The 25,928-nt window shown below is 59.5% G+C and overlaps 3 protein-coding genes across 3 annotated transcripts in view; 1 reads left to right on the top strand and 2 right to left on the bottom strand.

The window, feature by feature from the left end:
• Nucleotides 1–9,522, bottom strand: part of LOC112113239 (NFX1-type zinc finger-containing protein 1-like) — a 36,169-nt gene extending 26,647 nt beyond the window's left edge. Inside the window, exon 1 of the mRNA XM_029913419.1 lies at nt 9,465–9,522. Within this exon, the coding sequence (XP_029769279.1) occupies nt 9,465–9,522 (58 nt within the window). The remainder of the gene's footprint in view (nt 1–9,464) is intronic.
• Nucleotides 9,523–9,907: 385 nt separating this feature from the next.
• On the top strand, nt 9,908–14,804 carry HGH1 (HGH1 homolog). Its single transcript, XM_029914054.1, is given in 9 exon segments — nt 9,908–9,949; nt 9,952–9,975; nt 9,978–10,021; nt 11,234–11,797; nt 12,149–12,249; nt 12,679–12,777; nt 13,019–13,110; nt 13,894–14,016; nt 14,363–14,804. Coding segments are annotated over 9 exon segments (1,269 nt in total). The 3' UTR covers nt 14,543–14,804.
• Nucleotides 14,805–16,216: 1,412 nt separating this feature from the next.
• Nucleotides 16,217–24,252, bottom strand: LOC112113238 (testis-specific serine/threonine-protein kinase 5-like). Its single transcript, XM_024209465.2, has 8 exons — nt 24,049–24,252; nt 22,547–22,654; nt 21,673–21,875; nt 20,698–20,753; nt 18,340–18,472; nt 17,748–17,863; nt 17,064–17,243; nt 16,217–16,626 (listed from the first exon to the last, which is right to left on the bottom strand). Exons 1-8 carry the CDS (start codon nt 24,250–24,252, stop codon nt 16,217–16,219), a joined length of 1,410 nt encoding a protein of 469 aa, XP_024065233.2.
• Between the last annotated feature and the right edge of the window lie 1,676 nt (nt 24,253–25,928).

Here is a 25,928-nt window from a genome sequence, read left to right as displayed (position 1 = left end):
TAATTAACTCTTTCTGGCCCTGTCACCTTCCAATGAGATATTATATCACACTCCTAACGTCACAACAGGTCACCGTCCGGGCCTTGGGCTCCACGTCGTGAGCAGGGTCTAGCCTCATGGCTGGGCTGGGCGTCTGCGCCAGGCCAGCCGGTCCCCCCATGCCCAGCTGGAGGAGCTGGTATGGGTTGGTCAGGAACCAAAGGCGATGGCATGGCGAGGGGGTGGGGGCCGCCCACGCCCAGCTCCCTCCAGCGGGCAGGGGCAGCAGGGCACTGCCCTGGAGCGGGGGGGTGAGAGGGATGGGCGGGGTGGGGACCATTTGCTGACCCATGTCCGGCTGAGGAAGCTGGTCGCACCAGGCGCTTGAGTGGACGTGTTGCCATGTCTGCAGTGCCAGGGGCGGTGTTTTCTGAGCCGGCGTCGCGGGTTGTGGTATTTGGGACTAGTTTGCTCATAATCGGCTGCATTTGGGCTGCTTAGATTTAATTCAATGACAAAAATAGAACTAGCTGTAATTCAACCCCCTGGGCCCCGAGCCCGGGGGGGGCGGCCCGGCACACGTGGATGCCGGGGCCCGGTTGGCGGGGGCGAGGGGTTATTGCTGTCACAGCGATGCTGTGTCAGGGTCTCTCCCGAGAGGCCGGGCTGTTCCGGCTGAGGCGAGATTTCCGGCCGCAGGGAGCGCCGCGAGCCATGGCCATGCCGAGCGCAGGTGGCACTCGCCGGCTCCACTGCTCCCTGGTGGGACACAAGCTGGAAGTGCAGGTCCTGAGTCGCAGCCTCTCCCCCCTGGGGGGGCTCCGTGTCTGTGTCCCGGGACCGAACAGCCTGGCTGAGGAGAGCGGGTGGGGACCGGGCTCTGCGGGTGCATGTGGGGGCAACTGGGCCCCTCACTGTTCCGCTCCCCTCTCTGTTTTCGATGGCCTTTGCTACAAACAGAGGAGCACTGGCTTGGCCTCCCTGTGGGGACCCTGTGGCCCATGGCCCCCCTGCTCTGAGCTGCCCCGGGAGCAGGCCTGTGGGAAAAGGACCATGGGGATCTCCGTTAACCCAGCCTTCCCCTGCAATATGGCCATCTTGTGCCTCCGCGAGCCCCAGGGCTGGCTCTGAGATGTCCTTCCTGGCGCTAAGAGCCAAATTCTTCCCCGGCTCGTGACTTTGGGAGTTGGAGACACGCGTCTCACAGCCACACTTGGCCTTAAGTGGTCAGTATCTTAGTGCAAGAGACGCTGTTCTTCCCACCGCTGGCCATGTCTGCTGACTATCTGTACGGGACTAGTCAATAATACATTACAGCCTTATTGGCTTGCCCTGCCCTTTTCCGAACCCCCAGGAGACGCTCCCCAGTTCAGAACGGCACCCAGGGCTGGGCAGGGGGCGGAGTTGTTATTGTTTGCGCTTTGTCGGGGCGTTTTGTGGAGCTTCGGTTCCCACTTGCTGAGCTGAGTGATCACGTGTAGTGCTGGTGTCCACTTTCCGGGAAAGTCAGGGAATTAGCTCAGTTTCGCTCCATAGCTCAGAGTGCTTTACAGACGCTACATTCTCCATCCCTCCTGTAAATGAGAAGTCCATTTTACAGATGGGATTACTGAAGCAGTGATACTGTACATTTCTAGTCTTCTCAAAGAAAATCATTCCAGCTTTTGACAGTGCAGAATGTTCGGAATTTTTTCACAGGTCTTCTACAAGGGTATTTCTGCTTTGTTTAATGTCCATAATGGTCTCTCCAGCAAGGTAGAAATGAATGTACAGGTGCTGTGTACACTGACACCACCGCTACACAACGTACAGTCCAATGCATAAAACAAACTGAAAAAGAAAAACAGACACTTTTTTGTTAATGTCTTTCAGTTGTACACATCTTAGGTGTAACAACCAACTGTACAGTGTTGTCTCTAAGTCAATGTGGCAGGGCCACACTACGAGTCGTTGAATCGAAACTGAGAGAGCAAGTCAGGAATCGAAACTGAGAGAGCTGGTGCCCCGTCCTTTGTTAGAGTCAGTAGCTGTACCAGAATGTAGTGTATATTTGGGGCAGCAACCAAACATCTCCTAGGTGTGTCCCATATCCCTGGGTCAGTGCGTCTGCACTTCCTTTCCCAATGGCGAGTGGAACCAGAAGCAATTGACCAGCTTGATTATTTGTCATATAAAACTTGGGTGATTTGGGTGAGGGAAACAAAAGCGAGCCTGTTAAACACACTTGTCACCGGAGGGAGAGACTCTTCACATTTTCTAACAAATTCATCACAAAGGAGGGAGTTGTCCTCTCCTCCATATGAATGCAACAACTCTTTCTAGCTCTCCTCCACTATGCTAGTGATCACGGTGTGGGTAGAATCATAGAATCAGGGAACTACAGGACTGGCAGGGACTTGAGAGGTCGTCTAGTCCAGTCCCCTGCACTCATGGCAGGACTAAGTATTATTTAGACCATCCCTGACAGGGGTTTGTCCAACCTGCTCTTAAAAGTCTCCAGTGATGGAGATTCCACAACCTCCCTGGGCAATTTATGCCAGTGCTTAACCACCCTGACAGCTAGGAAGTTTTCCTAATGTCCAACCTAAACCTCCCTTGCTGCAATTTAAGCCCATTGCTTCTTGTCCTGTCCTCAGGGGTTAAGGAGAGCAATTTTTCTCCCTCCTCCTTGTAACAACCTTTTATGTACTTGAAAACTGTTATGTCCCCCTCAGTCTTCTCTTCTCCAGCCTAAACAAACCCAATATTTTTAATCTTCTCTCAGAGGTCATGTTTTCTAGACCTGTCATCATTTTTGTTGCTCTTCTCTGGACTCTCTCCAATTTGTCCACATCCTTCCTGAAATGTGGTGCCCAGAACAGGACCCAATACTCCAGCTGAGGTCTAATCAGGAGTAGAGCAGAAGAATTACTTCTCATGTCTTGCTTACAACACTCCTGCTAATACAGCCCAGAATAAGGTTTGGTTTTTTTGCAAATATGTTGACTCATATTTAGCTTGTGATCCACTATGACCCCCCCAGATATCTTTCCGCGGTACTCCTTCCTAGGCAGTCATTTCCCATTTTGTATGTGTGTAACTCATTGTTCATTTCTAAGTGGAGCGCTTTATATTTGTCCTTATTGGATTGCATCCTATTGACTTCAGACCATTTCTCCAGTTTGTCCAGATCATTTTGAATTTTAATCCTATCCTTCAAAGCACTTGCAACCCCTCCCAGCTTGATATCGTCTGCAAACTTTATAAGTGTACTCTCTGTGCCATTAGCTAAATCATTGATGAAGATATTGAACAGAACTGGACCCAGAACTGATCCCTGCGGGACCCCACTCGTTATGCCCTTCCAGCATGACTGTGAAGCACTGATAACTACTCTCTGGGAACAGTTTTCCAACCAGTTTTGCATCCACCTTATAGCAGCTCCATCTAGGTTGCATTTCCCTAGTTTGTGTATGAGAAGCTTATGCGAGACAGTATCAAAAGCCTCACTAAAGTCAAGGCATACCACGTCTACCGCTTCCCCCTATCCACAACGCTTGTTACCCTGTCACAGAAAGCTATCCGGTTGGTTTGACACAATTTGTTCTTGACAAATCCATGCTGACTGTTACTTATCTTATTATCTTCTAGGTGTTTGCACATTGATTGCTTAATTATTTGCTCCAGTATCTTTCCGGGTATTGAAGTTAAGATGACTGGTCTGTAATTCCCCGGGTTGTCCTTATTCCCCTTTTTATAGATTAGCACTAGATTTACCCTTTTCCAGTCTTCTGGAATCTCTCCCGTCTTCCAGGACTTTTTGAAGATAATCGCTAATGGCTCAGATATCTCCTCAGTCAGCTCCTTGAGTATTCTAGGATGCATTTCATCAGGCCCTGGTGACTTGCAGACATCTAACTTGTCTTAAGTAATTTTTAACTTGTTCTTAGCAATATGTCCATTTTAGGGAATTGTAGGGATACAGTGGACAGGGCTCAATAGGTTAGCTATCATATACAAATTTTTGACTGAATATGGGGTTGCTGCAGCCCTTCATTCTACTTTCTTTTGATGGAGGAGAGGTTTCAGCTGAATATTAAATATGTTGTGATCTTCATATACATGCTGTACTCGAGAGGTTGGAGGAAGGGGAGGGGAAAGGATCATGCTTTTTACAAGAAAGCTTTTGGAGCGTGGGGTTAAATAACATTTGTCACTGATTCCTGTGCTTCTGAGCCACTCAGAGCCAGGCGGAAAGGAAGTGGAGACTGTAATGATGCTGCCTCTGGCGGGACACAATTGAGAGTATCATTTCAGGACAAATTGCTTAGAGCAGGGCAGTCACAGCCCAAGGCTGGGGTTTCTCCACTTCTAAGGCAAACCAAACTAGCCAAACAGAGAGGACTTTGGTTTTAACCCACTGACTAACCATAAGTCACAGAAGCAATTCCCTTAGACGCTCCAGTTTCCCAATATCACCACCAGTGCCACTTCTTATGGGCATGACTGGTTGTGAAAACCAATACCCTAGTAAAAGAAAGAAGAGGTTCTACTGATCTCAAAGGACCAAGCCCCACACCCAGGTCAATATACAAGTTAGATCTTACCCACAAATCACGCTGTTGCCAATCCTTTAGAATCTAAAATCTAAAGGTTAATTCATAAAAAGAAAGAAATATAGATGAGAGCTAGAATTGGTTAAATGGAATCAATTACATACAGTAATGGCAAAGTTCTTGGTTCAGGCTTGTAGCGGTGATGGAATAAACTGCAGGTTCAAATCAAGTCTCTGGAACATCCCCAGCTGGGATGGGTCCTCAGTCCTTTGTGTAGAGCTTCCGTTTGTAGCAAAGTCCCTCCAGAGGTAAGAAGCAGGATTGAAGACAAGATGGAGAAGATGCAGCTGACTTTTATAGTCCTTTTGCCATGTGGCTTGTGCTTCCTTTGTTCCAACCACAAGCCACCGAGCACATGGCCTGGAAAAAACTCAGAGTTCTGTCCATAGGCCTCTCCCTGCCTTGCTGAGTCACAAGGCATATCTGCCTTCTCTCAATGGGTCAGTTGTGTAGCTGATGGTCCTTAATGGGCCATCAAGCAGGCTAGGCAGAGCTGACGCCACATTGTCTGGGGTGTCACCCAGAAGCACAGCACAATTTGAACTACAGACAGGATAGAGCCAATACTTATAACTTTAAATACAAACATGATACCTGCATACAGATAGTATAATCATGACCAGCAAATCATAACCTTGTCTTAGACACCTCACTTAACCTCCTTTGTACAAGATTTGGTGCCACTATATGACCTTGGTTGCAACAATGATCTATACGGTCACCGTTCATGTCGATAACGTCACAGAGACACCGCTGCATACAATACCTGGGAAGTGAGTTTAAAGCGGTTTCAGGTTCGGGGCCTGCCAACTTAATTCGTCCTGTTTTGTTTGAACCATCTGCCAACCCTCAACCAGGATACAAATAACAGTGTCGGGGGGTTGGTTTGGAATGCGATTGTCATCTCATAGCTTTGTTGCTAATGTAGACAAACTCCTGCTGGGGGCCTGTAGCTTTAAAAAAATATCAAATCGGTGCTAGGTATCTAGTGAAAGCTTCTGTTTGTACAGACCAAAGTGTTAATAACAAAAGTTTGTTTCAATAAACAGCTTGGGTTACTTTGGGGCTAGTGTTTAAGTGACTTCGGGCTATTTTAATGCAGGAGAAATCTGGCCACCCCCTCAGGGGGGTCCTTGAGTCAGGCAAATGCCTTTACCTCAGCCTAGACTTGTTGCTCCCCAGATTTCTCTGCCCCTAGTGGGACGGAGTCGGGAGCTTCCCGTGGGATGGTCTGTGGCTCTTGGTCCAACTCTAGTCGTGTCTATAATTTCTCTCAAGGGAGGGCCCCAGGGTCCAGGGCCCGTCCTCACAACAGTGAAATGAAGTGAACAGACACAATGTGCATTTACCAGCAGCTCGTGCTGCCGTGTTAGCACTGCGGGAGGAGCCCCAACCTGGCCACTGCTGGACTTGGTGCGGTGACAATCCTCCCTGAACTCGCTCTAGGGTCGGGCTGGCTTTGGGTGTGAGGCTTTTCCCGTTTACTTCCCTTGTTTTGAAAGCGAGAGGGAAAGTGAAAGTAGAGGCAGCAGCTGTGGAGGTGCAGGGCCATGGCGCTGGGCACGGCACAAAGGCAGGGAACTCGGTGGCTGAGCAGAACTGGGCTCTGTCCCTGCCCCGTCGGGCTGCAGTTCAGTTTTTGCTCCTGCTGGCATCAGCCATTAACGACTGTGGACTCAAAGCCCTGGTTTCACAGCACCCCAGCAGACCTGGGGAATGTGGCAGAGCCAGTAGCTCTGACAGGACTGAGCTGCCCAGCTCATCCCCAGGGCGTGGGGGTTCCCTGTTGCAGTAGCACCTAGAGGCCACAACCCCGACCAGGGCCCCGCTGTGCACAGACACCAGGGGAGTCAGTCCCTGCCCCACAGAGCTCACAGCTTGAGACAAGAGAGACATGGGACAGGAGGGGAAACTGAGGCATGGGCCTGGCATGCCTGGGGCAGAGTCTGGAAGAGGAGGCAGCGTGGTGCCGGCACGGGGAGCTGCCTCACAGCAGGTCACGGCCAGGCCTTCCCCGGTGGCACTGAAGCAGCCGCTGCCAGCAGGTGCTGTGGAGCAGGGCAGCCTCAGGCCCCAAGCCTGCTGGGCCTCCTGAGTCCCCTGCAGCCCCACAGCCCCGTCCCTCTCTGCAGTGCCCGAGCCGACGCCCGCCCTGGCCCTGGACCAGCGCAGCCGCACGGGTCTCCCGGGAGAGGGGCTGTGTGGAGCACGGGGCCGGGGCCAGGACCAGGGTGCTAGGATCCCGCAGGTGCCGGCCGGCAGGGGACAGGGCGGCGCTAGGACCCCGCGGGCGCCAGCTGAGTAGGGATTGGGGGCGCTAGGACCCCGCGGGCGCCGGCCCACTCGCCCAGTTGTGGGAAATCGAAACCGAGCGCGAGGAGCCCGGCTGTGGGCGGGGCTCTGAGGGGCCGTGGCCGTTGCACGGGGCGGGGACTCAGGCTTGGCATGCGCAGAAGCAGCCCCGTGTGACTACAACCCCCAGAATCCCCTTCGCCGCGATTCGGTCCGAGGCGCCGCCGATTGGGCCCCAGCCTCCGGGTACTCGCCTCTTCCCCGCCCCCTTGGGAAACCGCAGCCACCGATTGGCCAGAGAGCCTGTCGGTCTGGCTAGGAGCGGAGCAGACAGGTGTGACGCCACGAATACATCTGGGTTACTTGCTCCCGCCTGGTCCATGGGGTTGCGAATCAGGAGGGATGGGGTTTGTGGTCAAAAACACTCACGACCTGCTTCCTGCGGGCTAATGTGACAAGAGAGAAGAAGAAATGGAGATATCCCATCTCCTAGAACTGGAAATGACCTTGAAAGGTCATCAAGTCCAGCCCCCTGCCTTCACTAGCAGGACCAAGTACTGATTTTGCCCCAGATCCCCAAGTGGCCTCCTCAAGGATTGAACTCACAACCCTGGGTTTAGCAGGCCAATGCTCAAACCACTGAGCTATCCCTCCCCCCAAAATTGATCTATTGTTCGATTGCTATAGCCTGGACAGTGGTGACTGGGAACCGGGGGCGGGGGAGCAGACGCCAATTTGAGGTGACTGGTCTCTTGGCCAGATTCTCCTGGGTTTATGGTGCTTTGTGCTAGGGACTGGAGCACAGTGGCTGGTGGATAACTAAGAATCTGGTTAATAATTATTCTCTAAATTCAGCTTTTTCCTTTCTCTCTCTCTGAATTACAGTAGTGTGCAAGTTGACTGGATAGTGGCAATAGCACACTCTCTTGTTAGAACATTGTAACCCTACTCCCTGATTTTTATATTAAACACTCACTAGACATAACACAAGAAATCCCTGATGTGAGAACCTGGCTATGCCGCTGCTGTAGGGGGCTCATCACCCAGCAGCTGGGGGCCACCATGTGGGCTCGGCAGGGCTGCTGGCCACGGGGCCAACGGGTGTGGGTGGGATCTCGGGAGTCACGTCCCAGGGATCTGCCCCACTCCCCAGCACTGCTCCAGCTCTGAGCTGTCTCCACTGCCTGGGACCTGTGGGGCCCCACCTGCCTCCCCAGGGAAAGAGCCACCTGGGACTGGTGCAGAGGCTGGGCCAGTCTCAGCCAGTCACAGGGGGCGGCGGCTCAGCTGGGTCCTACCAGGCATGTGGGTCCTGAGGGTGCCTGGCCCGGGTAGGCTCCACTCCTGCTCCAGCCTGACTGATTGCACCCCCAAGGGGCCGGAGTTATCCTGCCCCAGGACCAGCTCTGGCTGCGCTGCCGGCTCAGCCTGGCAGACACAGTCACCTCCCATCAGGGCCGGCTATTGTGGCTGGGGGTTAGGGTGTGGGAGAGTAGGTCTCTAGTGGGTCTGGGGGGGGTGTGTGCTGTGCAGTGAGGGTTGGGGAGATCTGTGTGTGTTGGGGGGCTGTGCAGTTGGGGAGATCTGTGTGTGTCGGGTGCTGGGAAGTGTGGGGGTCTGTGCGGGGCACTGTGCAGTTGTGGCAGTGGGGCGGTGGGGGGCACTGGGCAGTGAGGGAATCTGTGGGGGGGCTCTGGGCGGGGAGGTGCAGGGCACTGTGCAGTTGTGGGAGGACTGTGGGGGGTCTCCAGCTAGGGGGCACTGGGCAGTGAGAGGATCTATGGGGGGGGTCTGAGTGGGTGGGGGAGTGGTCTGTGGGAGGGCACTGGGCATGGGGGTTTGTGGGGGTCTCTGGGTGGTGTGGCATTGGGCGTAGGGAGTCAGAGGGGTGCTGGGCAGGGGGGTGCATGGTGCAGCATGGGACTGCCCCGAAGGGGAAGAAGCACGATGGGAGCGCAGGGCCAGGCTGGCCAGTGTGCGTCTGGCAGCTCCCGGTTTGTAAACAGTGCCCTTGTACTGCGCTGGGTGGAACGGGGCTGTCCCTGCCGTGCCATGACCCATCTCATCTCCCATTGCCCCCGGCCAGCCCGTCGCTCTGAGGACTCTGCCCCCCTGCCCCATGTCCCCATTTCCCCCATGTCCCCATTTCCTCCATGGGGGCTCACAAATACGGTCAGCACCAGGCCCACAAGAGGTTAATCCAGCCCTTTTTGGGGTGCAGGCTCTGGGATGCAGGAGGGTTGCAGGCTATGGGGAGTTTGAGTGAGGGGTGCAGGCTCTGACCTGGGGCAGGGGATTGGGGTACAGGAGGGGGTGCGGATATGTGGGCTCTGGGAGGGAATTAGCAACTCAGCACGTTATATAAGAGAAATGAGCTGCAGTGATTTCATATAGACATCGAGACTGATAGAAGACACTTGTACATATTCAAAATGTGAGAGGCAGAGTTGGAGGGAGGGAGGGTCTGTACGATATTTCACCGCATTCAGTCTCCTGGCTGGAGCAGGAGCGTGGCCCTGCCCAGAGGATTCAGTGTCCCGGAGCGGCCCCGGACAGCGTTGGAGCCACGGCGCTGCAGCGCCAGGGCCGCTCCCGCACGCGGCGTGCTGAGACACGGGGGCTTGGGGGAGACGGAGGCGGGGGCAGCCTCCGACATACTCGTGGGGGCCCCTGTGGAAAATTGCCCCACTTGCCCCCCCCCCCCCGGGCGGCCTGGCCCTGCAACACTTGTCTCGGCTGGAGAGGCCCCGCGGTGATTACGCTGTGACAGGCGAGGAATCGGAGGCCTGTGCCTTTAAGCCCCAGTCCCAGGAACCCGCCCCCTGCTCGGGGGCTGACATGCAGCGTCCTGGGAGCAGAACGAAAACCGCCTCTGCCCCCCCCCCCCCCCCCGATTAGCAGCACCCCCGCTGGCCCGCCCCCCACCGCCCCCCCTCCCCGCGGCGATTTGCCCCCCCCCGAATCCTTTGAACCCTCCCCAAGAGGAGGCAGCAGAAGTGAGGGCAGAGAGAGGGCAGTGGCGTCAGCGAAGGTGACTGGGCATGCTCCGTCCGGGTGCGCATGCTCAGTCCGCCCAAAGGGAACCAGCCGGGACCGGACCCCCGGCCGCAGAGAGACGCACGTGGCGGCGCGAAGCTGAGCCCGGAGGGCGCCGGGGACAGGCAAGGGGGGCCCCGCCCCGCCCCGGGTGACGCGCAGCAGGGCCCGGAGCCAGGACTCCTGGGTCCCATTGGCGGCCCGGCCCCGTGTCCAGCGGCCCGGGGCCGAGCCGCTCCTGTGTGGCCCTTTCCTGGCTCAGACACGACCCCGGTGAGCCGGGCTGGGGCCGGGAGCCGAGCCCCGCTCCCTGTCCCCAGAAGCCGCCTGCCCCCCCAGGGCTCCCCTTCCACGCCCCTGTGGGGCAGGGTCCCCGTAACCCCGGCACGGCGGGGCCCAGCGTTCCTGGGGGCTCGCCCCCCAGCTTGTCATGGCCACTCGGGGCCGGGGTGTCCCCATCCGGGTGCTCTCTGCACGGGGCGCTTCCCTGACCCACTGGTCACTGCATACAGCTCGAAGCCGACACGATTTATTAAACAGTAACCAATTAACAAAACAAATAAGGAAAACATGGGAGAGGTGAAAGGAAAACCCGTCACCCCGCTCTGTGGCACCGGGACATCGCCGCGTCTCTGGCGTGCCAGGGCAGTTCACAGTCTGTTCCTCCCGTGTCCTAGGCCTGGGCTGTGCTGCAGGGATGCTGCGGGTCGGACCCTTGGGGCTTGTCTACACTGGCGCTTTACAGCATGTGAAAAAACACCCCCCGGAGCGCAGCAAGCTGCAGCGCTGTAAAGCGCCAGCGCCCCTCGTCTGGCCTGCAAGGCCTCTTGGCTGGGGGAATCCCCCTGCGCTGGGCTCACTGCCCAGGGTCCCCCCTCGCTTTTCCGAGCTGCTCACTGCACCCGGCTCCGGACTGCTCCAGCCCCACTCTGCCCCAGCTCCTTGGGCTTCGCTTCTGGCCCCTCTGGCTGCTACAGCTCTGCTCCCAGCACGGATCTGGTTCTCTGGGTCCCTCTGGCTGGCCCAGCTCTGCTCCTCAGCTCAGGCTCCTGCTCTCTCCTTAGCTCGCTTGCTCCGCTGTGGCCCAGGCAATTCCAGCTCACAGGGAAGATGGGACCCCCTGCCCCATTAGCCCACCCGCCCTATCAATCAGGCTGACCTGGAGCATTGGCCTCTCCCCATTGCCCCTGGGGACTGTCAGTCTCAGGGTCCTGGTTTCCCATCCACCCTTCCCCTTTCTTTTGGTACTGGGAGCTAGCAACCAACCCCCCCACTGAGTTTTAGTGAGGGGCCAACAGTCCCCTTCCACCCACCTGACAGGTCCCTTTGTCTGCAGGGCGGCGCCTCCAGGCCTCCTGCCCCAGCATGGACGAGGAGCAGGCCAGAGAGCTGCTGGAGTTCCTCCACCTGGACACCCGGCCTGATCTAAAGGGCCAGGCCACAGGCTACATCCTCGGGCTAACGGGCAATGTGGAGGGGCGGACGCTGCTGGCAGGCAGGCCGGATTTCCTGGAGGCTCTGCTGCTGCTGACGGGTGACCGCTCCTTGGCCGTGGTGAAGGACAGTTACCACTCGCTCATCAACCTGTCTGTGGCCGTGGCCACCCACGGGGTCGTGGCCAAGGAGCTGCCAGTGCTCCTGCACCGCCTGCTGGACCCGGGCTACGCCTTCGCCGACCAGGTCTGCACCCTCCTCTCCAACCTGTCCCGGGAGGAGGGCACCTGCCGCCAGGTTTTCCAGGCCGTGCAGCAGGAGGGGCTGGGGCTGGCCCGGGTGGTGGAGGCGTTCTGCACTGAAGGTTACAACAAGAAGGCAGCCCTGCACTACCTGGGCCCCCTGCTCTCCAATCTGACTCAGCTGCCGGAGACCCGGGAGTTCCTGCTGGACAGATCCAGGTGGGTGCTGGCGCTCTCGGAAGTGGCCTGCGAGCTGGGAACGTGACAGCGGGCGGGGGGATGCGTGGGCTCAGAGCTGCCCCAGGTCAGACTGTTCATCCATTGGTGCAATGGAGAGACAAGGTTGGGGGGAGGTCCTATCTTCTGCCGGCAGGACGCTCTGGGTAGCTCGAAAGTGGGTCTCTCTCCCCAACAGGAGCTGGCCCAGTCGAAGATATTCCCTCCCCCACCTTGTCTCTCTAATGTCCTGGGACTGACACAGCTGCATCACTGCAATGCCCCAGGGCGTGCACACGCCGGGGGCCCAGCGTGTGCATGCCCATCTCTGACAAGGGCCCCTCCTCTGCCCAGGTGCGTGGTACAGAGGCTGCTGCCCTACACGCAGTATGAGGCCTCCGCCATCCGCCGAGGAGGGGTGATCGGGACACTCAGGAACTGCTGCTTCGAGTACAGTAAGTGTTTTGCATTTGGGGGGCTACTTAGTGTCCCTCACCCCTGGGATCCTGCTGGCTTCACTGCCTCCGCCGAGCCCTGAGTGGACTTCTTGGTATCAGCTGGTTCCTGAACCAGCCTGTGCCTTAGAGCTCCAGGCTCTAACCCCCCTCCCGTGCGGGAGCTCTGGCTTCTGTGCCCAGGCCTGGCCTCTGGCTCCCCAGCACAACGCAGGCCCCAATCAGGGCTTGCATGTCCCTTTCCTCTCAGAGGAGCTGGCCGGGCTTTGTGCTTTTGCTTGGCAGCGCCCCCGTATGGCCCGTGAAGTTTCCTGTCTGGCGGGCTCACTGCAAGGCCCCGATGGGTGCACTCCCCCTGTTACGCCCTATCTCCTGGTGATTTCTGAGCCCTCTTCTGATCCCAGCCTGTGTGTGGGTGTCTGTTCCCAGAGTACCATGAGTGGCTGCTAGGCGCCGAGGTGGACCTGCTCCCCTTCCTCCTGCTGCCGTTGGCGGGCCCTGAGGAATTCCCTGAAGCGGAAATGGAAAGTGAGGAGGGGGGACGCTAGGAGGGGGGCTTTGGGGACTAGTGTTTGGGGGGGGGGGGTCTAGCGGTGGCAGAGTTGTGCAGCCGGGAACAAAGAATTCAATTGTTTTCTGCTCTCATTTCCCCTCTGCTGGGGGGTGGTAAAGTGAGTGGCGGGTGGGGGTGGGGGGCTCTGCAGTTTTCTGGCAGGAGCCTGTAGATCCGTGTGCCCTGTTCTAACGCCCCTGCCTGGCTCTGCCCCAGGGCTGCCCGTGGACCTGCAGTACCTGCCGCAGGACAAGCAGCGGGAGAAGGACCCTGACATCCGGAAGATGCTGCTGGAGGCAGTCATGCTGGTGGGTTGCTGTACAACACTGGGGGAGGGGGGCACGGGCCGGGATGGGATGGGGGGACAAGGCGGCTGGGGCAGAGAGGGTTGCTTTGCAGATGCCCCCTTTCCTGCAGGAGGGCCCCCCCACCCCTTCCCACCTGCTGCTGCCCCCTATCCGTGCGACCCTCCCTGCTCTCAGGATCCCCAGCCCCACTTACGCTGGAGGGTTAGGACCCCGGCTGCTGCAGGGCAGGAGCCAGCCACTCTCTGATGGGGCTAGGAAGGGGCTTCCCCACAACTGCCTGTGACGGGCGGATTTGACCTGGGAATGTAGCCTGGGAGTTACATTGAGCTACCTGAGCCAGGAGGGGGGTTGGGAGAAGTGACACCTTCTGCCCGGGAGACAGAACAAAGGGGAGGAGGAGCAGAGGGGAGGGGGGAGAAAGCTGCTGGAGGGATTTGGGTAGTTTTCAGTTTGGGCTGGGTGGTGCAACGCAGGGAACCCCAAGCTGGGGTCTAAGCTCCCTGAACCCCCCAGAAGGGGTCCTGGTTGTACCTACATGCTCTGCTGTAGACTGCGTTCCTATTGTCCAGTAAACCTTCCGTTTTACTGGCTGGCTGAGAGTCACGGTGAATCGCAGGAAGAGGGGTGTAGGGCCTGACTCCCCGACACTCCGTAACACTGGCCTCCCTCTGAAACAGCTGGGGCTGGCTGGGCCCACGCTGCTCCTCCCCATGCTGCCCACGCTGGCTGTGGCTGGGTCTGATCCGGGGCCTGGCCCCTCCCCTTGGTTTGCTTCCCACGCAGCTCACCGCCACCAAGGCCGGCCGGCAGCTGGTGAAGGAGAAGGGCACCTACCTAGTCGTGCGGGAGCTCCACCAGTGGGAGACGGAGCCCGACGTCCAGGCTGCCTGCGAGAAGCTGATCCAGGTAGGGGCAGAGGCCCATCGTGTCCATGTGGCTCAGCATCTGCAGGGCAGGGGGCATGGGCAATTGGGCCCCACCCAGGTTGGGGTCTTTGGGGCCCCCCTCTCTATTAAACTCCAGGGTGGGGTCCGGTCTCTGCCGGGCAAATGCAGACAAGCAGGGGCTCGATGTTGCCACATGGTGGTGCAGTCATTGTACTGCACAGTGGGTTCTGCAGGGGATGCCTTTTGCGTCGGGAGCTGGAGGAGAAGGGGGTCCGTGCGGGTAGGGAGCAGGGCGCTGCTGGCCGGTCCCTGGCCACTTGGTGGCTTGTTTCCCCTCTGAAGCCCTGCTGCTGTGCCCTGAGCAGGTGCTGATTGGGGATGAGCCAGAGCCCGGGATGGAGAATCTGCTGGAGGTGAAGATCCCCGAGGACGTGGAGGAGCGACTGCAGCATCTGGATCGGGAGGAGGAGCGGCAGCAAGGACAGCAGGAGACGCAGAGCAAGGGGCCTGGGGCGCAGATGGGATCCTCGGGGCTGTCGAGGTGACTTGCTGACCTGCTTGCCCTGCCCCGGCAGTGTGGGGGGCGCTCGGACTCTGCCCAGCTGAGGGCCGCGACCTGCCAGCCGTCGTGGGAGCCACGCCCAGCCGTACCGAATGCAACCGGATGCAGCCACCCTTGCCCTTAATCCAGAGGCGAGGTCTGTAGAGACGGCAGCGCCCAGCGCAGCCTGGCGGCTCTGGAGCAGAGCGAGGGGACTGGGACTGGGAGCTCCTCCCCTTGAGGTTCCTTGCTTCGCTCCAGCCCACATCAGTGCCTGACTCAGGCGAGATGAATCTGGGGGGTCTCAGCCGGGCTCCGGGGGGCCAGGTTCCCCCTTGCACAGTGCAGCAGTGCTGGCCCAGAGGAGCTGCTCGGCAGGGCGGGGCTGGGGCACAGTGGGAGGTGATGGTGCGCCCTGGCTGTGGGGCTGCCCCCTGCAGTCAGCGTGGCGGCAGGCGGCTGCCTGGGCTGTGGCCTGAGATTCTCGCCTGCACCCAGCGCTGTGCCAGCCCCCCGTCCTGAACGGGCAGGTGCACATGCTGAGCTGGTGTCCACACAGGTGAACCTGGGGGATGCTGATTCCAGCCCTGCCTGGGCACGGGATGTGTCTCTAGCGAGGGGGAGATGAACGCTGAGCCCCCGGAACAGCAGTAACCTGCTATTGAATTCCAGACGGGGGGAGGATGGGGAGGCAGAGCCGGGGCTGGGGGGCAGGAGCTGGCAGTGGCTTTGGACTGGGTTCTGTTCTTAGCTGCTAAATACACTTGAGAGGCCGGACGCCCCAACTACCCCACGTGTGTTGTCTCCTGCCTGGAAGACCCTGGCACAGCGGCTCTGTGTCCCCCAGCATCCGAGCATGGCCCTGGGGCCTGCAGGCGGCTGGCTGGAAGTCGGTGCTGCCTTGAGCCTGCCCCTGAGATTGGGGGGCTGCGAAGGGGACATGAACCACCCCATCTCGCTCCGGCCTCAAGTGCAGCTTGGGCAGCCTGGACGGGTGGGCCCCAGCTCAGCTGTCTGGCCTGTGAATAGGCGGAACTGCGGGACTCTCCTACCCCCGGCCCCCCCTAAGTCTGGCCAGGCCCAGTGGGTCACTGCTTCTGTCTCAGTGCTGGCAGGGCCTGTGCCTCCCTCCGGGGCCTTCTCCCTCTGCCCTAGCAGGGTGTTTTCCTCGTCCCCCGGAGTCCTGTTCCAGGGGGCCTGTCACCAAGGGATCCAGGCCCTGTGGCTGGGTTCCTCTCCCCTCATTCCCAAGTTCTCATCCCCTCTGCTCCACGGATATGGCCCGAGCTGCTCCCTGCGCAGGCTGTGGGACTGGCAGGGGAGGGTGGCTGGAGAAGAAAGGCCCCAGAGGGGATGGCAGGAGAGAGGCTGTGCGTGGCCATGGCTGGGAGAGGCCTGGGGGAGCAGATGGTCCTGTGGGAGAGGCAGGGGTGCATAGAGGAACGAGGAGACAGGCCTGTGGGAAACGGGTCTGAGACAAGCTGGGGGGTACGGGGCCTAGCGGGAGGCCGGTGAGGGACAGCTGAGAGCCCTCGACTGAATAACATTTAATATGTGGGCTGCAGCCATCCTTATGGGGTTTGTTTCTGTTGGGGTAGGGCCAAGTGGGGGGGTCGCCGGCCTGGCCCTGGGCAAGGCCCCCTCTACTTTGTGATGGGCTCCGGCGGGGGCTTCCGGATCATGTACATGGAGTGGAGGGAGATGACCGGCTTGGAGGAGCTGCTGCCACAGTGGGGCTCTTCTCGCCCAGCCGCCGGCTGGCCACGTAGGCGCTGGCCGAGGTGGCCGAGACGGGCTTGCGGAAGTTGGGGAGGTGGTGGAAGGGCCAGAGGCCGGAGAGCAGGCAGGGCCGGTACAGGGAGAATCGCGGGGAGCGCTCAGCCTGGCCTGGCGAGGGCAGCTGATGGAGGCAGCCGGCAGAGATCAGCTCGGGGGCCTTGGCTTCCATCTCGGCTCGGGCGGGGAAGGCGTCCTGTGCAGAGGAGGTGCGAGGGCCTGCGGGGGCTTTGGTTCCCTTGGCGGCTCCCTCGGGAGGCTTGGCCAAGCTCTCCAGGTCTGGCAGCAAAGAGACGGAGCCTCCGCTCTCGCCTGCAAAGGAAGCGGCAGGGATAGAGGGGCCGGTGTCACGTTCCCCTGGCTGCCGGGCGAGGTCCTGCGGGGTGCCCAGGGGAGGGGTGGGGGTCGGTGTCACGTTCCCCCGGCCGGCGGTGGGGCTATGACCTGTGGGGTGCCCGGGCGGGGGGGGGGGTACTCCTGGTGCTGCTAGCTGAGGAGCTGTTCAGGGGGGTGGCTCTTTTCTTTGGGGCAGCAGTGCTCAGTTCAGATGGGGGGCTGGGGGGCTGCTGGCTCCTGGAGGGGGGAGCTGAGCCCCCAAGGGGCGCTACTGCTGGCCTGGGGCTCCTTGGCTCGTCACGGAGCCAGACTGGCACTGGCGAGGCCGCTCCCGGCTGTGCTCAGCCCAGTGCTCCCCCCCCCCCGGGGGGCTGCCCGCTGAAGGCAGACCCGGGGGCAGGGCACGCACCTACCTTGGGCGGACGGCTTCTCCAGGGCTGGGCTGCGCTCCGGGGGCCTGCCCGTGGCGTTCAGTGCCTGCTGGAAGATGGCCGAGGTGGCGGGCAGCATCCAGCAGTGCGTGGCCACCTGCTGCAAGCCCAGCCGGGCCCCAGGCTTCAGCTGCAGCAGGCCTTGGATCAGGCTCTGGCACTCTGGCACAAAGAGAGGGGCTGGAGCCTGGCGGCCGGGCCTGCCCACGCATTGGCAGGGCGGCTTCCCCGCCACCCTCCCGGCCTGGCTCCCAGACTGGGGCAGGGTCACCGGTGCCACGTGCAGCGCGCTGGGCTCCATGGGCCCTCCCCCGGCCCCCAGCCACCCCCGCGTGCGCGGCCTGGCTTTTCCCTCCCTGCTCTCCAGGCCCGTGTTTGGTGTGAGGAGGGGCTGGAGTCGGCCTGGGGCAGGGCTTGTGGGGGGCAGCCCTCACTCCTCAGCGCAAAGCAGGAGCCGTGGGGCAAAGGGGGAGCTGGCTCGTTCACTGCCCCAGCTCCGGCTGATTCTCCACAAAGCCTGACACTTCGCTTCCGCACTGCCCTTGTGCCCTTCCCCTCCTGCCTCAGGGCAGCCCCGACCCTGCTTGGCTGCTCAGGGACCCTGCTCAGGGGCAGCAGGGCTCGCGCCGCAGCTCTCCGTGGGCAGGCGCAGGGCGTGGGCGTTACCTGGGGAGATGGGCTGCTGGAAGGAGAGGCCCTGTTTTATCATGTGGATCATCTTGTGAGGCTGGCGCTCTCTGAAGGGCAGCTTCCCGGTCACCATGGCGTACAGGATCACACCGCTGCGGGAGGAGGCTGGGGGTTAGAGGGGCTGGCACCAGGCCTAGCCTCCCCAGGGACACGGCATGGGCTGCATGGCCCACGGCAGCTCCCAGCACCCGGTACTCATGGGGCAGCCTGCCCCATAGCGTACTGGTGAGCGTGGCGTGGGCCCCGTCTCGGCCCATCCGCAGAGGACAGCAGCTGGCACAGCCCTGGCTACAGAGCGTTACAGCAGCCCCCGCTGTTCGTTCTGGAGCGCCCCGGTCAAACCCCAGGGTGTTGGCCGTCGGGGGGCCCTGGTGCTCTCACCCCCCTGCGGGCAGCCTGCTCGACCCCCACTACACAGTGCTAATGGGCCCCACGATGCAGTCGGCTTCACCCAGCCCCTCCTTCCTGGTACTCGCAGTGCCCAGGAAGTGACTGGCTCCTCTCCCCGCTCCAGGGAGCTCCTGCTTCCCGCAGGCCATGTCCCTCCCCGCAGGAGACTGGCGCTCACAGGCTCCACAGGTCAGCCAGTTCGCCGTTGTACTTCTTGCTCATGAGGATTTCGGGGGCTGTGTAGGGCACAGAGCCGCAGAACGTGCTCATCAGGGAATTCTTCGAGGAGTAGCGGTTGGCAAACCCAAAATCTGTAATGCAACGACCCCCCGGGTGAGATGCCTGCTCAGTGCTCCACGGCCTGGCCCCCGTAGCGATGGGAGCCGAGGGGGACGTGGCCTTTCTCTCTCCCCACCCACCGACAACCGACCAGGTCAGCAGTCTGGCCCCCCAGTGCAGGGCTCTCACACAGCTCTGCCCACGCCACGCCACGCCTCCAGCCTGCGCTGTCCAGGCTTGGTGCTCTGGGGGACTGACAGGAGGTGTAGGGATCAGGCCCCCAAACTCAGATTCAGCAGGGACCTAATGGCTGAGTTGAATCCAGTTGAAGGACAACAGGCCTGCCCCCCCTTTCTTGGGCCCAGACCCTCAAAGGTATTTAGGCACCTAACTTGCATGGATTGCAGAGGCACCCGGTAAAGCTGCACCCAGAGGAGCAGGTGCCTCGAGGGATTGGTCCTGGGTGCCGGAGCCTTTCACCTCTTAGGTGACTGGTTGGAACCCAGCCCAGATGGCAGTGAGGAAAAGGCCAGGCTGTCTGATGGTTGCTCAATGGCCCAGGTGGAATGAGTTCGGTCCCGTTCCCAGTGGCACATCGCAAAACCATCACTGCCGCTGGTGCCAGCCTGCACCCTCAGCGGTGGTCTCGGAGGGGAGCCCAGGAGCGGACTGGGCCTGGAGCCTGGACTCCCCTTAAGGGAGACCATGACTTTACAGTCCAATGGAGCCATGAAACTGTCAGCTGAGAGGGGGAGGCACATGAGTGTAGGAAACCGACCCTTCCCCAGAGGTGGACCTAGACTCTGGACCTCCCTGCCAAAGAGAAACAAGACCCGGAGCCATGCCGCCCCTAGAGCAAAATGCAAAATTCACGGATGTGACAGCTTCTCTGAACTAAGGGCTGCCCCAGCTGCCCCTGCACTGACGCGGGTAGAACCAGTCCCAAGACAAGCTGGGCAGTGTACCCCCATAGCTCAGTGGGGTTACTTGCGGGAGTGTTTGTCGGGTGGGGGCTGATGGGCCATGTGGCCGTTACATGAGCATTAAAGGGATGCTGTCAATGGTCACTGAACAACTTGTGTTTCACCCCCCCAAATGCCAGGTCGCACACCTAGGAACAAAGAATGTGGGTCCCACTTGTGGGACGGGGCTGTGTCCTGGAAGCAGTGACAGTGAATAGGACTCAGGGTTTACAGTTGGGAACCAACTGAACGTGAGCTCCCAGGGCAGCGCTGTATCAGAGAGGGAACGTGGTCCTCGGATGGCTAAGCAGGAGAAGGACGGGAGCAAGGAGGGGTGTTACCTCTGCGTACAGCATGAGTGAGCCCGTCCCTGGACACTCACTTGAACAAAGACTTTGACAAACTGGGAAGGGTTTGGAGAAGAGCTACAAGGATGAGTCAAGGGCTGGAAAACCGGCCTGAGGGAGAGAGTGAAGGAGCTCAGTCTACTGCGTACATCCCCGAGAAGGTTAGGGGGTGACTTGAGCACAGCCCGTGGGTTCCTACGAGAGGAAGAGATTCCTAGAGCAGACATCTCTTGAATCTCGCAGGCAGAGGCAGGACACGGTTCAATGGCTAGAAGATGAAGCGAGACATTCAGACTAGAAATGATAAGCACTGTGATGGTATTAACCATTGGATCATGGTGGGGAGCATTACTTGGGGTCTGGATTAAGACTCGAAAGATTGCTGTAGCTCCCACAGAAGCTATGGGCTGGATGCAGGGATCACCAGGGGAGGGTCACAAGGCTAGATGATCTGTAGGGTCCCTTTTGCCTGTGAAACCTGAAATCTAATCCGTTAAGACTCTGAGTTCAAAGCAGACTGAGGTTCCCTGCAGTCCCCAGCTGATTTCTGCGGCTTTGCAACAAGGTCCTAGTTCTTCCCTGTTTGTGTCTCCCTGTTGTGGTGGGAGAGCGGCTCACTCCACACAAAGAGTGACGCTGGCCCTGCCCTGGGCGCTGGCAAATGCACAAAGGAGACACACTGAAATGAGGGAGCAAGAGCGCGGGGCTGTCCCTGGTGAAACCTCGGCAGGTAGGCGCTGAATGGAAGCTGGCTTCCCCTTTGGAGCTGGGCTCCACCCGGTGTCACAAGCAAAGTAAAAAGTAACCTAAATGCAATGGCTCTTCTTCCTTCTGCGCCGAGCGCCCAGGCTGAGCGCCCCAGCATGGAGCACGGAGCAGCTCAGGGACGCCTAGCCAGGGCTGGCTGAAGGGAAACAATTCCTGCCCCTCGAAATGGGCAGCGCTCACCTGTCAGCTTAATGAAGCCTCGCTCATCCAGCAGGATATTCTCACATTTCAGGTCTCTGCGGGGAACACAAAGCAGGAGCACCGATGTCACTGGGTGGTGAGATCCCCTGTCCCACACAGACGTGGCCCCGCCCCAGTGAGCATGCGATGGGCCCCCAGCATGGCTCTGCCAGTGATGTATATCCCCGCCAATACCTGCTGGGGTCAGGTCCCCAGCCATGCTAAGCGCGCACAGCTGAGGTGGGCAGGAAGGTGGCTCTATCAGCCCTGATCCTGGGGCCATTGGGGGATTAAATGGCCCGAACGATAACTTAGAGCGGCCTAAGGGCTGAACTAAGTTACACTGGCTGGAGTGGTCCCAGAGCGGCTGCTTCACTGTGTGAAGCACTGTGTGCTCCAGGCCTGCCCCCTCTTGCACCTGGTCTGGCCCCCCACTCCCAATGGGCCCCCCATATGGTGTGAAACTGACTATGGCACCTTCAAACCTGTTGAGGTTCCCCTGGGAGGGGGCAGACAGGGACCCGGTGGGGCCGTGAGCTGGCTAGGGGGCCTGTGCAGCAGCATTTACAGTCTCTGGGTTTTTTAGGGATGTTCGTGCTGGAGTGGCGATGGGAGCCCCAGCCCTTGGGACAGTAACGCTGAGCAGGACAAGGTAGGGGGCTAAGGAGCTAGCCCGCCCTAGACCCTGGGGCACCAGCTGGATGGAGCCCTGCAGCCTCCCCGCTCCCACCCCCACACACCCTACAGCACACCAGCCATATGGGACAGGCCATGAATTCTATGGGGAGGTCCCATGCTCCAGAGGCCGGAGCAAGGGGATGAGCGCTGGGACTCCTGGGTTCTCCAGATGCGGGCGGATGGTGGTGAACTCCAGGCATCTCCCAGTCAAGCTGCCGCCGCAGCCTTTGGCAGGGCCCCTGGGGGCTTGGGCTCCCCGTGTCGGAGCGATGGCACGGGCTCCAGCAGCCCTCCCACCTGTGCACGATGCCCCTGTTGTGGCAGTGTGCCACGGCACTGACGATCTGCCGGAAGAGCCTTCGCGCCTCCTCCTCCTCCAGCCCGGGGCACTCCCTGCGGTCGGAGGTGGCGTTGATGTGCTCCAGCAGGTCGCCGCGGGAGGCCAGCTCCAGCACGAGGTAGGTGCGTCTGCTGTTCCTGTACATCTCGTAGAGCTGGATCTGCTGAGGCGACAGGGCCATGAGAGACGCGCCCGTTCCTGGACAGAGAGCCCCTGCAGCGGCGTGGGGCAGCTCCCGCACCAATGTCCCCAGGGCAACGTGACGGGATTCCCTGGAGGCCAGACAATCCCAGTCCCTGTCAGCCCAGGAGGCTGGGTTGGGGAATAGCACCCGGGGCTCCGGCAGGGCGTAGAGTCCTGGCTCCTAGACAGCCAGGCAGGCTTGGGTAGCGACAGCCCAGGCCTGGGAACCAGACCCAGGTCTCCTGCAAGGAGCTGCGAGGAGTGAGGCCCCAGGCTACCCATGGAGGACGCATTGCCTGGGCTTGTGCTTTAAGGGAGGCCCCCAAACCTGAGTGGAGCTGGGAGAAGAAGAGACGCAGTGGCTGAGCCCCTAGGCTGAGATTTCCAAGCCTGACTAGGGGGTTAGGAGACACAGCTCCACAATTCATTCCACTAGGAGCGGTGTGTCTAAACCCCCTAGCCTGGGCTGGCCTTTGCCCGCTTGAGACTGAGAATCGCTGCAGTCGCTGCCGGCTGCCCCCCCAAAGGAAGGCCGATGAGCATCCCTGGCTAATGTGTGGCCTTCGCCCGGTGCAGTTTGGGTGCCCTATTGACACCGCTCTGGCCGAGGCAGCGGGGGTGGGGAAGGGGGCAGCAGCTGGGACTCACCACATTGATGTGCTTGTAGGTTGCATTAAGGGAGTAGATTTCTCTTGGGAGGAACTTTCTGGAATATTCCAAGGGGGCTTTGGCTGTGGATATGATCTTTATGGCCACCTGCGAGAGGAGCGGGCGGCTGCTGAGTTGCACGCAGGAGAATGGGAAGCTGACCCTGAGCCCTCCTGGCCCTTGGAGAGAGAGCGACTCCGTCTGGCCAGTCCCGCGGGCCGTGCGGGCGCCTGAAGGAGACACTGACGCGCCCAGCAGAGGGGCAGGCTGGAGGGAGGCCAGGTGGGGAAAGGACTGGTGGGGGTGACCAGATGTACAGCACCATGTGGAGTGAAATAGCTTCTGTCCGCGCCAGCAGCGGCAGGTGAGTCTGGGAAACCCGAGTGAAGGGGGGGGCAGGGGACTGTCTGGGTGTCTCTTCGGCACATCACTTGGGAATGAGTGTCTGGGCGTCCTCTGCCCAGCTGAGCTCTTCACTGGCTCAGCACCCCCCAGACACCGGACACCCTCAGTAACTGCCACGGCCCATCAGTCACCCGCCTGCTTTACCCGATCCGTGAAGAGACCGGGCGAGAACCAACCAGCCCAGAAAGGCGGGGGTTAATGACACCAGAAAGGGGGCCAGGTTACAGAGGATCCCCGAAAGCCCCCAGAAGTGGCTGTTCTTTACTGTTCTGGGTCTGACCCAGCAGCCCCAGTCACGGGCCGGGACCCCAGTGCGCTAGGCGCTGGCTGGGGGCAAACAGCAGAAAAGGCTTGGGAGATAAAGACACATCGTTAGCAGCCTAGAACATCCTCAGGTGAATCTGAGCAAATGAATGGGAGAATTCAGAACACAACCACAGGCGGAGACGTGGCCGGGGGACAACAGCGACCCCCACCACGAGTACAATCCCACTGACAACATTCTGCACAGGAAGAGAACAACCCATCCGGGGTAAAATCCTGACCAGGGAGCATGAGGCTCAGCCCCACCAGCACGGCCGGCGCAGCGAGGGACAGGGCTTGGAACAGGAAGTGGGACTCGGCCCAGCTCAGAGAGCTAATATTTGGGGATGGAATTTGCCCAGGGCATCCAGGAGACTCAGTCTCCCAGCTGCCGCTCCAGGCACCAGACTCCCTTTGACTTCTTTGAGCCTAAGAAACAGACGGAACAACCTAGACACGTGCCAGCCATCACCCGGCCGGCTTGGCGTGTAAGTGACACCCCCGGTTTCCCAGGGGCTCACCCCCTGCACGGCTCTGCCAATATCCCACCCTCCAGGAGCACAGCACCCCTTGCTATCCAGGACTGGGCTTCTCCCGAGCAACCAGACTGGCTGGTCACATCCCATGGATCCGTGCCCCCAAACTCGCTGCACCTCTGAGCTGAGAGCAGGACTGGAGCGGTGCCTTATCCTGCAGAGCCCCCAGGGGTAACGTATGCTCAGTGACTGAGCTCCTTTTCCCGCTGGTTCCCTGGCGTTTCCCAGCCTTGTGCTCCCAGGCCCTGCAGTCCTCACCATGGCGTGCCGCTTGCTCCGAAGGTCTGAGGCCAACTTGTAGTTCTGTCTTAGCTTCTCTTGGGTGGCGTAGCCCAGGTAGACTTTGGAGAAGGCCCCAGAGCCAATCTTCCTGGAGGAGAGGAGGTAGCCATTCTCCTTGCTCTCACGCACCTGGTCCATGAAAGTCTTCCTGTCCTCCTCTCGCTTAGCGCAGCTTTTCATGGCGCCCAATGCGCGTGCTTGGCTCCACCCAGGCTCGCGAAAGCGATCCTGCTGGGGCGGGCGTGGGGACGGTGATTGCGCTGGGGCTGGAGGGAACGCCACAGGGACCAGAGTCCAAATATGACCATTAGCTCCCCAGGAGGGTGAAGGACAAAGGAGAAACGCAAAGCACTGGGGTCTCCTAGCGCGTTGCCCTTCCCATCTTTCAGCTGGCCCCCGAGGGCTCAGTGGCGCAGGGCAAGGCCATGGGATGGAGAAGTGTCCACAGAGATGGGAGAAGGATGAGTGTTCTAGAGGCAGCATTCTAGAACTGAAGTGTAACAAGCTGGGTTGGAACGCTGCCCCCCAGACCCCACGCTGCCCTGGCTCCAGAGCATCGTGTCCCTTCTAGAGCAATCGTCACTCCCCGGGGGAGGGGGGGTCTGGAGATGGACAGGAATCCCTCCCCCACGGCAATGCAGCCACCTCTGCGCTGGAGCACTGCAGCCAGGTGGGTGATTGGCACAGCTGGGGAGGGGACGGGATATTTTGGCCAAGAGCTCCGGAATGAATCCCAGGGGATTTTTAATAACCACATAGAGCCCTCACCTCAGGGAGTTCACACAGGAATGCGCATGGGACTGAATGTATCTGCGACCAGGGAGTTTAAGGCAAACCTGGTGCTTAAACCACTCGTCACTCAGTGAGAAGTGTATGAAAGGAGCACAGGGCTAGGACCCAGGGTACCCCTTGGCTGGCGCAAAGGACAACTAGTAGAGTTCGTTACCTCTATTTCCGGCTCTCTTATAGACTTGATCTGTGGCCTTGGGCAAGTCCCTGACTCCATTTCTGCCTCAAATTTCCCATTTGCACTTAGCCAGGGCTGTGAGAATTAATTCGTTTGCAAAGTGCCTGGGCTGGATTTCCACCAGTGATCAGGAGGTGGAGGGCTCCAGGCTTCCACGCCATTGAGAAACCTGAAATACTTTGCTCCTGTGGCCTATGAGCCTATTGCATAGGAGTTGACCCTAACCCTAAATAACACAATGGGAACTGGATGAGCAAATGAACTAACTGGCTACACTGGCCATCCAAGGGCTAGTTCTGAAAGAACTCGGGAGCAAGCGTCAAGGATTTAGTCCCAAGTAGCCTGTGGACACATGCAGGAGGGAACTGAGGATTTCCTGTTGCACAAATATCAACACGGTGGCTCCCCCAGGGAGTTTGCAATCTGGAAGACAAACAAAAAGGCAAGAAGCACTTGGAGACCTGGGAGAAGGAAACAGATCTATTTATTTCGACCCCTTTTCGACCTGAGTGTCTAGTCAATGTTCAGGGCCCCAGGCCAGGATGTTCCAGTTGGAAGTAGAAATTGGTGAAGTCTGGTATTTTCTTCAGTGCAGGCTTGACTATGCAAAGCCCCGGGTCTCTGAATGCCGAAGGAAGGAAGAACAAGAGGAGCAGTTTCTTGGCTCTCTCGCCAGCTTTTGCCAAGGTCATGCTGTGCTCAGAGGCTGCTGCTCAGCGGTCTCGCTTTCTGCCTCTCCCTCTGTTCTTGCCTGGTCTCCGTTTCTGTGTCTTCACTCACACACACACCTGGTCACAATCAGGCGTGACGGACGCTCCCTAAAAGTGTGGGGGCCACCGGCGCCCGAACCTTGGCCCCACCCCCCACGTTGCCCCTTCCCCCCCACCCC

Source organism: Terrapene carolina, unplaced genomic scaffold (genome assembly GCF_002925995.2).
Source record: "Terrapene carolina triunguis isolate 2854851 unplaced genomic scaffold, T_m_triunguis-2.0 Scaffold58, whole genome shotgun sequence".
Lineage (NCBI taxonomy): Eukaryota > Metazoa > Chordata > Testudines > Emydidae > Terrapene > Terrapene triunguis.
This window is presented reverse-complemented; position numbering and strand designations above follow the sequence as displayed.

Coding starts and splice junctions, on each gene's coding strand:
- LOC112113238 (XM_024209465.2), bottom strand. CDS start 24,252: ATGAAAAGCTGCGCTAAGCGAGAGGAGGACAGGAAGACTTTCATGGAC. Junction 18,473..20,697: donor AGGCTTCATTAAGCTGACAG/GTGAGCGCTGCC, acceptor GTTGCATTACAG/ATTTTGGGTTTGCCAACCGC. Junction 16,627..17,063: donor GGAGAAGCCGTCCGCCCAAG/GTAGGTGCGTGC, acceptor CTTCCTTTGCAG/GCGAGAGCGGAGGCTCCGTC.